Here is an 11879-nt window from a genome sequence, read left to right on the forward strand (position 1 = left end):
TGGGCTCAGTCTGGGGTGGGCGTGGCCTCTCACTGGCTTCCCTCTCCGTGCAGGACAGTGACGGGGACAAGAGTGATGATCTGGTGGTGGACGTTTCCAATGAGGTAAGGGCTGGCCCAGGTCGCAGGACGGCTGTCCCTGTGCGGGGTGGTTGGCGATTGCTCCTGTCCTGGGTGGGAGCTGTCGTGTCTCGGCTGTTGCACCGTTACCAGCAGCCCCAGCTGGGTGACGAGGCCTTTGGGGTTGGGGCATCCAGCTGGTCAGGAGGAGGAGGGCAGGGCTTGACTGCCTGGTGGCTGGGCGTTCGTGCGCGCTGCTGGGTTCCTAGGATGGGTCTCCAGAGAGAGGCCCCTGAAGATCCCAGGGGAGGGCTGGCTCCCAGTCCCCATGGTCCTCCAGGTCAGCTCTGTTCTCCCCACCACCCCTGGGATCTTGGGGTTGTGAGCCCCCTGGGTCAGCCTTAGCGAGGGATGGGGAGCTGGAAAGGATCTACCCAGGGCCGAAGCCCAGCTGCCCAGCTTGGAGTCCTGAACTTGTCTTTGATCTTGGACAGCTCACCTCCACCCACCCAGGCCTCAGTCTCCCCATCTGTGGGATGAAGGGGTCAGACTAGGTCATTAAAAACTCGTTGTCCCCACTTGGGACCAGGCTCTTTTCCCATGCCCTGTGCCCACTCCCTTCCCGTCCCCAGAGCAGAGAAGACTCCAGGCTCGTCACTGCTTAGCACATCCCCACATCGCTTGTGTTTTTAGGACCCAGCGACGCCCCGGGTCAGCCCCGCACACTCCCCTCCTGAAAACGGGCTGGACAAGGCCCGTGGCCTGAAGAAGGACGCCCCCACCAGCCCCGCCTCGGTGGCCTCCTCCAGCAGCACGCCCTCCTCCAAGACCAAAGACCTTGGTCATGTATGTGGGGTCTGCCCCTGGCGCCACAGAGGCTAGGAGAGGGTGGGGAACGTGGGGGCAGAGGGAAAAGGGTCTGGAAAAGGGTCTGGATCTGGAGTGGTGGTTAAGTGGAAGGCAGAGGGCTGGAGTAGAAAGCACACGGATTGGGGCTTGGCCTGGGTTCAAATCCTGGCTTTACCACTTACAGGCTGAGCCCTGTGCTTATTATTAGTTAACATTTCTAAGCCTTGGTTGCTGCATCTATTAAATGGGCACAATTACCACAGTCCCTGCCAAACAAGATTGGGCAAGAATTGAGGAGCTGTGGGGCAGAAGATTCAGAGCTGGGTCCAGCACTGGGCTTCATGTGGTGCCCAGCTCTTGGGAGAAAGGAATCTTCATGGCTTCCCTTGGTCTCTGCATCTGCCCTTTTCAGAATGACAAATCCTCCACCCCTGGGCTCAAGTCCAACACACCAACCCCAAGGAACGATGCCCCAACTCCGGGCACCAGCACGACCCCGGGACTCCGGTCGATGCCGGGCAAACCTCCAGGCATGGACCCGATAGGTATAATGGGTAGGCACGATGGGGCTGGGCTGACCATGTTTGAGGGGAGGGGGTCTGCCCCAGGCCAGGGCTGGAGCCTCACAGATGGGGGCCAGGGAGGGGGGTCAGAGTCAGGGCTCTCCCAGGGCCCGTCTCTGGGGGACTTGGTCAGGTTTGAGAAGGAGGTGAGTGCCTGGTGCTTCAACACCGATGTCAGGGCTTACTGGAGCCACTGTGCACTAGGTGTGTGGAAGGAGCTTCAGACCGGTCAGGACACCAGTGATCTGTCTGCCTCTGCTGTTCTGTGAGGCTCTGAACAACCCCCTCCTCTGGGCCTCCCGAGTCCTGCTCTATAAAAAGTGGTGGGCACATCTCTCAGCTCGAACCTTCTTAGGCTGTGAAGATGGGGTTCTCTGGTCGGTGGGTTCAGTCCAGGAGGACTGCCTGGAGTAGGCAGCTTTAGAACACAGGAAGGATTGCTGCTGGGCGGGGAGGCAGCCTGGTGGCCTGAGCTTTGCCCTTGATGGAGGCGTGGGGGGCCCACTCCCCTTGGTGGCCTCTCCCGGCTGACGCCCGCCTCCTTGCAGCCTCGGCCCTGCGCACGCCCATCTCCATCACCAGCTCCTACGCTGCGCCCTTTGCCATGATGAGCCACCATGAGATGAACGGCTCCCTCACCAGCCCCAGCGCCTACGCCGGCCTCCACAACATCCCACCCCAGATGAGCGCGGCTGCCGCCGCCGCTGCCGCCGCCTATGGCCGATCGCCAATGGTGAGCTTTGGAGCTGTACGTAGACCTTTTGGCTCCTTTTTTGGGGGGACTGGGTAAGGAGCGGGGGAGTTGGAGGGGGTGAGGGTGGCCCTTCCTGCACACCAAAGGGGACCTCCCAGGCCCAGCGACCAGGCAGCTGCCTTCGGGGCAGAGTGTTTATTAGGAATAAGAGTGGAACACACTTGGGGGTCAGCAGACCTGGGTCCCACCCCGCCTGCCCGTCAGTCGCCACGTGACCTCACACAACACAGCCTCCCTGGGCTGCCCCTTTCCATCTGGGAAGCGGGGCTGACACCTCTCTTTCTGGGCTCTGTGGGGGTGGGAATCCCACGGTGAGTCGGGCGATTTCCACGAGGCAGGGGCTTGGCAAATGGGGCAGCCCGTTATACCAAGATTTGTCTGCCGTTTATTGAGAGCAGTTCAGACTGGAGAGGGAGGTCCTCTTCCAGGAGACGGTTTTTCTCTTGATCTCCTGAACCCAGGTTGGCCTCCTCTCCACATGACAAGCCTTCTGGGACACCAGGGGAGGGAACAAAGTGAGGAGGGGCCTGCTCGGCCTTGCAGAGCAGGGAGAATGAGCTGGGGGTGGGAGTGGAAGATAACCGGTTCAGAGTTCGGGGTCTGGACCATCATCCTGTTCCTGCCATTGTCCTGGACAAGGCACTTGGCCCTCCTGGGCCCGTGCGCTCTCTGGAACAAGGGGCTGTGCTCTGCCCAGCTGTCTCGGGTTCTGAAGAGGCAGCGCCGTGCGGGTGGGACAGGAGGTGGTGGAGGAGGAAGCCGGTGGGGGGGATGTATAGTGGGGGGACGTATGGCGGCACCCCTCACTAATGGCTGGCCTTGCCTTGCCTTGCAGGTTGGGTTTGACCCTCACCCCCCGATGCGGGCCACGGGCCTGCCCTCCAGCCTCGCCTCCATTCCTGGTGGAAAACCGTAAGCTTTGGCTATTTTCTGCTTCTTGGGGAGGGCAGGGGAGAGCACACCACCCACCCACCCATCCCCTGCCCCGGTGGACCTCCCCTGAGGAAAGGTGTCTGCCCCTCTTGGGGTACCCATAGGCCAGGTTGCAACCCCAGCAAAGCTGCCTGGCCACACTCCTGAACGGCCCCCAGGCTCCCTCTGAAAGGGGAACGAGACAGGGCTGGGGTTGAGGATGTGGTCCCTGGGCTCTGAGAGGGAAGGAACACTTCGGACACTGCGGTCTCCCAACCAAATGCCATGGAGCTGCCCTGGCCTTGGGGGCTCCTGTGGGTTCTGCCCACAGCTGGCACCTAAAACAGCAGGCCGACCACGCTGGCTCACCCCTGGCTCTCATGTGCACCCTGTTGATTCATTTGGAGGGTCGCAAACAGGTTTTCCTCCCTAATGCCACTGGCTCCTAGAGGAGGGGTGGCGTTCAAGCTGGGTCCTTTCTGGAGTCAGCGTGTTCGGGATTCTGTAGATGGTGGGGAAGGGTGTTCCACGGCCAGTTGGGGGTCAGCAACCTGGTTTGGAGCAAGGATCGGTAAGCGGGGGCAGAAGCAAAGGTTGGACTCTGCAGCAGTTTCCGGCCCGGTGCAGCCAGGCCAAGGAGGTTGGGGTTACCAGGTGCCCTGAGATGTGGGGAGAGGGGACACCTGGAGGCAGGGAGGCCAGGCAGGGGCGGGTGCCGGTCAAACTGGGCAGGAGTTGTGCAAACTGTTAGAGGATTGGAGATGGCAGAAGTGTGGTTCTCCCCTCCCAGAGCCTACTCTTTCCACGTGAGTGCTGACGGGCAGATGCAGCCCGTGCCCTTCCCCCACGACGCCCTGGCAGGCCCCGGCATCCCCAGGCACGCCCGACAGATCAACACACTCAGCCACGGGGAGGTGGTGTGTGCGGTGACCATCAGCAACCCCACGCGGCACGTCTACACAGGTGGCAAGGGCTGCGTGAAGATCTGGGACATCAGCCAGCCGGGCAGCAAGAGCCCCATCTCCCAGCTGGACTGCCTGGTGAGGACCCCAGGGCTGCGGGCGTCCCTTCCCCCCGGTCTAGGAGAGCGGGGCAGCCTGGGTCAGGGGGAGAGCCCCATCCCCCCCGGCCAGGTGCAGCCCTGTATTGACTGGGCGACTTTGGGCAAGCTGGCAAACCTCCCTGAGCCCCACTTTCGTCGTCTGTAAGGGGAGATGATGCTGACCTCCAGGGGTTTGTGAAGAAGGGAGTGAAAGTTTGAAAGGGGGGTGAATGAGGAGTGGGGTGAGTGAGGAGCGGGGTCGGACTGGCAGCTGCCTTCAGTAAGGGCAGGAAGTGAGCAGAAGCGGCCAGGGTGCTCAGTGCTGTGGACCCTCCTGGTCCCCAGGCGGGGAGGTGGGTGGTGCTGAAGACTGCCCCTTCCCCCCTCCAGAACAGGGACAACTACATCCGCTCCTGCAAGCTGCTCCCCGACGGGCGCACGCTGATCGTGGGCGGCGAGGCCAGCACGCTCACCATCTGGGACCTGGCCTCACCCACGCCCCGCATCAAGGCCGAGCTGACGTCCTCGGCTCCGGCCTGCTACGCCCTGGCCATCAGCCCCGACGCCAAAGTCTGCTTCTCCTGCTGTAGCGACGGGAACATTGCCGTGTGGGACCTGCACAACCAGACGCTGGTCAGGTTAGGCACGGGAGGGAGCGGGGGTCCTGGTCCTCGGGAAGGCCTCGCTGGCCGTGCCTGGTATCTTTGCTGCGACTGGCCTGTCCGAGGTGCTGTGGGCCGGCCGGAACAGCGCAGGCGAGGGCACCCAGGTGAGAAAACAGCTTGTGCCAGATGCCCGGCCTAGGTAGAGGATGGAGGGCTCCTTGGCCCAGGAGCTCGCACAAGGCTCTGGGGAGAAGGGGAGCTGGAGCAGGCCTGGGAGTGTGGGACTCGGATGAGTGGAGACACACAGACAGGGCAGGAGAAGGAGAGGCGTTGAGACCAGAGTAGAGGAGCAGTACCTCTTGGTGGTTAAGCGTGGGGCCTCGGGAGCAAAGCTGCAGGGTTTCAGTCTTGCCGCCGTGTGACCTTGTGCAAGTCACTTAACCTCCGTGCCTCGGTTTCCCCTGCATGCAACGGGCAGAGTGAAGCCCCTTCCTTAGAGTCGAACCCCAGCGCCGGGCCCAGCATCGGCCCTCAGTGCAGTGTGGCCGTCTGCGTTAGTCATAGCACCATGCAGCTGGTTTATGGCCTCGGCCACGTGGTTCATGCGGGGTGACGAGGATGGATCAAGAATGCAGATTGAGGAGGCATGGGGTTTCGGGCTAAGGGGGGTTCCCCTGTCACGTACCTGCTCCCCCAGAACTGCCCCTGCCCAAGACCCTTGAGCAGAGTAGGAGAGGGGCCCAGGCCTGGCTCTGCTGCAAGCTCCCCGGGGGACGATGGACCTCAGTTTCCTGTTCTGCTCGGGCGGAGCTGGCCTGCCCCCTGGGATGGCTGTCCGCTTGGCATCGGTTCTTCCCCGGAGCTCACCGCCATCCCTGCCTGGCCTTCCTAGGCAGTTCCAGGGCCACACGGATGGGGCCAGCTGCATAGACATCTCCCACGACGGCACCAAGCTGTGGACCGGAGGCCTGGACAACACCGTGCGCTCCTGGGACCTGCGGGAGGGCCGGCAGCTGCAGCAGCATGACTTCACCTCCCAGGTGTGCCCCCGAGACCCCCCACTTCCCTCCATTGGAGCAGCGTGGGGCCTTCCCTCCCCAGGTCCCAGTGGCTGGGTCAGGGGACAAAGGGACCCTCACACCTGGTCGTTGCAAATGGACCTGAGACCAACCTGAGCCATCTGGGAAGGCTTCCTGGAGGAAGTGGCAATGAAACAGAATCGACAAGGCTTTGGAGTTGGACACACTTGACCCAACGGCTTGGATTTGATTCCCACCTCCTCTACCATTGAGCACTTTGGCCTTGGTTTTCTCACATGGGATGGGAATAGTCATAGCTACCTCACGGGTCTGGTGTGAGCGCCTGAAATGGTCCCTCTAAAAGCCTTAGCTGTAAGCCTGGCTCATAGAAAGCATTCTATAAGTGCCAGGTATTACTATTTTTTTGTTATTATTTTATTACTCGTTTTAATATTTTAATCTTGTTATTCAATACGTTAGTGTTTTATTTACTCATATTTTTCTTAAGGAAAGGCAGAAGTCACTGAGGCAGAGAGAATAACTGTGAAAGTGAAATATCTGTGCCACCTCTGAGTTTGCTCTGCCACTTTATAGAGTCAGCAACCTCTCTGGGCCTCAACTTCCTCACCTATCAAATGGGGATGAAACATGAGATCCCATTCCCCCGGGTTATCGGGCTAGGGGTGGGGGGTGGGCTTGGCTTTGCAAATGGCAGGTGAGGAGGTGCTGGGGGAAGGAGTGGTGGGACGCTGAGTCTTCAGGGTCCCAGAGCAGGGCCTTCGAGGAACCCCCACCCCTGTGGCTCTGGAGGATGCTGATCTCTTTATGCCCCTCCCCCGCAGATCTTCTCGCTGGGTTACTGCCCCACCGGGGAGTGGCTGGCCGTGGGCATGGAGAGCAGCAACGTGGAGGTGCTGCACCACACCAAGCCCGACAAGTACCAGCTGCACCTGCACGAGAGCTGCGTGCTGTCCCTCAAATTCGCCTACTGTGGTGAGCCTGGGGGAGTGGGAGCCCCAGGAGGCCTGGCCTGCTCTCCGTGCATAGATGCAGCCCAAAGCTTAGAGAAGGGCCAGAACCCCAAAGTGAGCACAGTCCCAGAACCAGGCCCCCTGACCCTGACCAGTACCCCCCATCTGGCATCCCCCTCTGCATCCTCGGATGCAGATACTGCAAAGGGTACCAAGCACTTGTGAGACCAGGCCAGAGCCAGACCTTGCTGGCTTGGGGCAGAGGAACAGTACTCACAGCCCTGCCAGCAGTGCTTCCAGGTGGTTCAGACCCCAGGCTTTGGTGGCCATAGCCCTGGATTGGAATATCTGCCTGCCCACTTTTTTTTTATATATATAAATTTATTTCTTTTTTTAAAATTATTTCCTTTTGGCTGCGTTGGGTCTTCGTTGCCGCGCGCAGGCTTTCTCTAGTTGCAGCGAGTGGGGGCTACTTTTTGTTGCAGTGGGCGGGCTTCTCTTTGCGGTGGCTTCTCTTGTTGCGGAGCACGGGCTCTAGGCGCGCGGGCTTCAGTAGTTGTGGCATGCGGACTCAGTAGTTGTGGCTGTGCAGCTCTGATGCGTCCCGTCCTCTCTAAACCCCGACGGGTCTTTCTGTGGACCAGGAATTGCAGGTGCCCCACGTGGCTTTGGGAGCTCTGGGATATTAACGCAGGCAGAGCCCTGGCAGCGCACCTGCAGAGATCCGCCGCCTTCAGCTGGGTCTCCAGCCACTCAGAGCTTTGTCATTCCTAGTACTTCCTGCCGTCTCCAGTAGTAGAATCGAGATGGATCAGTCGACCTTAGAGGCTTTAAAAAGAATCTTTTGGGCAGTGTAATCCCTGTGATTAACTGCAGATCCTCCCTTTCTTTCTCCATCCCAGCCTGCCCTCCCCTCCCCTTGATTGCGCAGAAAGGCATTCTCTGAGTGTCGATGTTTGTGTTACTGTGTCTCAGTTACAAGATGCCTCTCACAAGTGAAGAGTTGGCCCAGCACTGGTTAGCGGTTCACACTGTGTTTCCATGGCAGCCGGCCATGCATGGGGCGGGTCTCACTTTAGAGGGCAGCAGCCCACAGCCTGATGTTTCCTTTGCCTCCCGCCTGCAGGCAAGTGGTTTGTGAGCACCGGGAAGGATAACCTTCTCAACGCCTGGAGGACACCGTATGGAGCCAGCATATTCCAGGTACCACCCGCCATGCGAGCACCCCTCCTGATTCTGCCCAGAGTCACGGCCTGTCCGCGGCGATGGGGGCAGGGGTGGGGGAGGTAAAGCAGAACTTGCCCCGGGCCTCTTCCAGCCCCTACCTGCCAGGGGTCCAGGATGGGTTCTCCAGAGGCAAGGGCTTGGACTTGGGCACATCAGTGGGCCGGCACACTCTGCTGCTAATGGCATCTGACCCCTCAGGGTGAGGGCTTTTAAGCAGGGGCTCTTGTAGGATTTCTAGAGCAAGGAGAAGTGAAAACATGCTCTTGGCTTTGGCCTGCACGCTGAGCCCTCGCAGGAGGTGTGCTGGGCATTTGAGCAAACTGGGCAGCTTTTTTTCTGAGCAGTGTTGTCTGATATTCAAGTAAGTTCGTATTTCATCTCAACACTTCAAAGTAGGGAGAGAGGTGGGGCAGGAGAAGGATCCAGAAGGAAATGGGAGAGAAGGAAGAGGCTTTCTGTGAGTTTTCAAGACCTGGGGCCTGATGCTGCGCCCTCTCACTTGGTCACTCACACACTCCCACACACACAGACACGCACACATACAGAGACATGCCACACACACACACACAGAGTCACACTTTTGCTCTCAGAGCCAACAAGCCACTTTCTGGATTTAGGCTAGAAGTCTGGCATCTAGTGTGTCATACACGTAACTTTCAAGTCTCCAGTTACACTGGATGCTTCAAAACTCAGGTGCAAATCCTTTTTCTTAGCTCACCAGGCTGAGAGTCTGGCCTGTTGACACCTGCTCCCAGCTCAGAAAAGCTTCTTCCTGTTTGTAAACTCAGGATCAAAGCTCACGCTCAAGTGTTCTGTTTTGCTTCTCAGAGCTGACTGTAAAGATCACGTTGGGCCCTGTTAACGAGCTTTTCCTTGTGGGGCAGCAGGTGGAAGGGGCCCCTCTAACGGGAAGGGCTGTGTTTGAAGGCCTTGCAGTGTGGGCTCCAGGGCGGGCAGAGGGCGGTTGAATTCGGAGAGCACTGAAAGGGCGTCCAGTACCCACAAAGTGAATTTCTGTCCTTTCTCTCGCCGCCCTCTCTTTCCTCTCCTCCTCCAGTCTAAGGAATCCTCGTCTGTCTTGAGTTGTGACATTTCGGCGGATGACAAATATATTGTAACAGGCTCTGGTGACAAGAAGGCCACGGTTTATGAGGTCATCTACTAAACAAGGACTGTAACAGGGCTGTCAAACTCTGGGAGAAACAGACACAGCTGTGCCAGGGAGACCCCGGCGAGGGGCTCCGTGCACGTGGAGGATGGGCGGCGAGCGGGCCAGCGCTGTGCTCCCGCGGCTGAGAAGGTGCCCCCGTCACAGTCGGGACTCCCAGGCGTGGATTGATGGGACTCACGGACTCTGATGGATTTCTCCTCTCCTCCTCCCCTTAACGATCCTGGCAGATGCTACACATAGATTGATTCGGAGGCTCGTGGCTCCGGCTCCCCACAGACACCCTCATGAATCTTTCCTTCCCCTTTTGTTTTTGATGTGTTCCCCTGCCCTGGCTCGGGGACACTGGAGCGTGGACCACATGTTTGTGCCAGGGGAGGGGGGGTTTCACGTCCCTGACTGTGCAGCGCACAAGGTTTGTGAAAAGTGTAAATAACAGACTCCTATCTCGGACTGGTCAGCGGGGGGAGGAGGCCCCTTCCCACCGGCAGCGCCAGCCGTGTATTTCGCCTGCTGTATTTGTAATCCACTCGTGGTGGTGGCTTTTTTTCTTTTTTTTTTTTTAAAAAAAAAAAAAAACAACAGAAGTTCCCATCTGGGAAGGGGAGGCAGGGAGCGGGGTGCAGAATGGAGAGGGAGTAGGATGGGGAGAAAACTCCTGGGGTGGAGGAGAGGCACTGCGGCTGGCAGCCAGGTTGGCTATCAGGTATCCCCCTGGACAAGTGTATCTCCATGTGGACCTGGGAATCGTTTGAGACGTGTCAGGACCAAGCTCCAGACAGACTGAGGGACTGACAGAGCTTGAGATGGGTGCCAGCCCGGGCTGACTGCAGCAGCAATGGTGGGTTTTTCTGTAGTCTCCTGAGCTCCATGCTCCCCTTTCCGGTGTCTGACCCCCTGTCTCTCTCTCTCTCTCCCTCTCTCCTCTCTCTCTCTCTCTCTCCCTCCCCCTCCCTCCCTCTCTCTCCCTCCCCCTCCCTCCCCCTCCTCCCTCCCACCCCGACCTCGACCTGACCTCCGTCTCTCTTTGGTGCACACTTGGTTATCATGATGAGAAATGGAAGCTCGAAGCCACTCTGTCTCCAGCCCTTCTTAATCTTCGGACACAACCTAAAAAGGACACAAAGTTAGAGGAAAGCATAGCAACTCAGCTCAGGGAGCTACCAGAGGAAAAATAGTAACTGATGTGGGTGCTTTTTTTTTTTTTTTTTTTAATTTGAATAAAAGGAATTAGAAGTGATGTCCTTTCATAAAATGCCTTCTCTCCCCTTTCCTGCCTCTGACCTCCTCCTCTCTCCTTAGAGGGAAAGTGTGTATTTAACCTGCAGAGCTGTGAGTCTGAGGTTTATCTCCCCCCTGCCTGGGGAGAGGGGACTTGGGGTTGGGCTGGGGGCACACGGGGCTGACTTCTTGTAGCTTCCCATCTCTCTTAGGAGCCCCGACAGCTTACAGGTAGAATATCGTCTCCTGCAGGTGCCACTTTTTGGTACCAAAATGTTCTGAGGTATTAGGATTTTGGTGGGTTTTTGGTCTTTTGGGTTTTTTTTTTTTTCCTTTTGGTCTTATTTTTTCTTCTTCTAAGGAAAAGCTAAAGGCCGTCGTGAGTCCTGGTGGTGGGCTCTCCATGGATGTAGCATATGGAAGATAATTTTTATACTGCATTTTTATGGATTATTTTATAATGCGTGATTCTGTCTGGTGAGAAGGAGGGAGGGGCTCTGGTGAACCACCCCCCTACCCCACTCTTGTTCCTGGGTGAGCCCCTCCCCCGACCTGGCACGGCTGCAGAGACGGGCAAGGTGCCCTTCCCTTTCTAAGACTGGGGAGGCGTATCCAGAGTCTGTCTGTCTCTCTCTCTCTCTCCCCCCTCCTCTCTTTCTCTCCCCCCCATCCCCCGCCTCCCTCTCTCCCTCCTCTCTCTCTGGGTCTCAGATGCTCAGCTGCCACCTCTTGTTAAGGCTCTCCCCACAAGGGAGGGCGAGGGTGGAAGACAAGTTGATTCCTGAAGAAAAGAGAAAATGAAAAGTCATTGTAATGAGCTGTTTTTATATTTTTAAAAGTTACTATTTAAAGGTTGGTTTGATTGTTGCGTTTTAATTGCCTCCCCCCCCTCCCCACCCCACTCCCCCCAAGAACAGAGCGGGGCGCTGTCACCCCCATGTCCTGGGTCCTGGGCAGCTTCCTTTGTCATCCATAAACGTGAGCTCTTCTCTTTTCAAAGCACTGCCATGCTGCCCCCGGCCCTAAAAAGTGATCGCGCAGGACAGTTAAGGGGAGTGCTTAACTTCCCCTGAGGGGAAGCCCACAGGTAACACCAAAGTCCTAATACAGCTGTCACTGCAAAACTTTTTGGGGAAAAAAATGAAGTGTGATGAACTTCCAGTGACATTGCAAAGTGTCTGTGACGTCACTTCAGGACCCTGAAAACCTCCACCGTCTTTTTTAAGCTTAAATTCAGATGTTGTGGGCTGGTCCCGCTCTCTAGCTCACTAAGGGTGCGTTTCTGAAGGAGGAGGGATTTATTTACAGAAGGGGCAGGATAGGAAATGTAGGGCAGTGCCCTCAGGGAGGCAGGGCTGGCCTGGGATGGTTCCCAGGCTCCTGGCTGTCATGCAGCCTTGGGCAAAATCTCTCTAGAACTAGGGACTAGCACGGTTTCCAACTCCTTATTTTGTCAGTCATTGTAAATCAGCACAAACAATTGCCTACT

General features: G+C 57.7%; 1 protein-coding gene across 8 annotated transcripts in view; it reads left to right on the top strand.

Moving 5' to 3' along the window:
- The window catches only part of TLE3 (TLE family member 3, transcriptional corepressor), a 47759-nt gene extending 36514 nt beyond the window's left edge, over positions 1–11245 (top strand). For 2 of the 8 annotated variants that reach the window (XM_059912871.1, XM_059912875.1), the window contains exons 10-20: positions 54–104; positions 753–905; positions 1321–1462; positions 2020–2219; positions 3061–3137; positions 3928–4177; positions 4570–4817; positions 5677–5824; positions 6646–6796; positions 7901–7977; positions 9059–11245. In XM_059912871.1, the coding sequence (XP_059768854.1) occupies positions 54–104; positions 753–905; positions 1321–1462; positions 2020–2219; positions 3061–3137; positions 3928–4177; positions 4570–4817; positions 5677–5824; positions 6646–6796; positions 7901–7977; positions 9059–9166 (1605 nt within the window). In that variant the 3' untranslated portion in view covers positions 9167–11245. The remainder of the gene's footprint in view (positions 1–53; positions 105–752; positions 906–1320; positions 1463–2019; positions 2220–3060; positions 3138–3927; positions 4178–4569; positions 4818–5676; positions 5825–6645; positions 6797–7900; positions 7978–9058) is intronic. The other 6 variants (XM_059912873.1, XM_059912878.1, XM_059912872.1 and 3 more) reach the window with 3 other exon arrangements.
- The last annotated feature ends 634 nt before the right edge of the window (positions 11246–11879 follow it).

Source organism: Balaenoptera ricei, chromosome 2, assembly GCF_028023285.1.
Source record: "Balaenoptera ricei isolate mBalRic1 chromosome 2, mBalRic1.hap2, whole genome shotgun sequence".
Taxonomy (NCBI): Eukaryota; Metazoa; Chordata; class Mammalia; order Artiodactyla; family Balaenopteridae; genus Balaenoptera; species Balaenoptera ricei.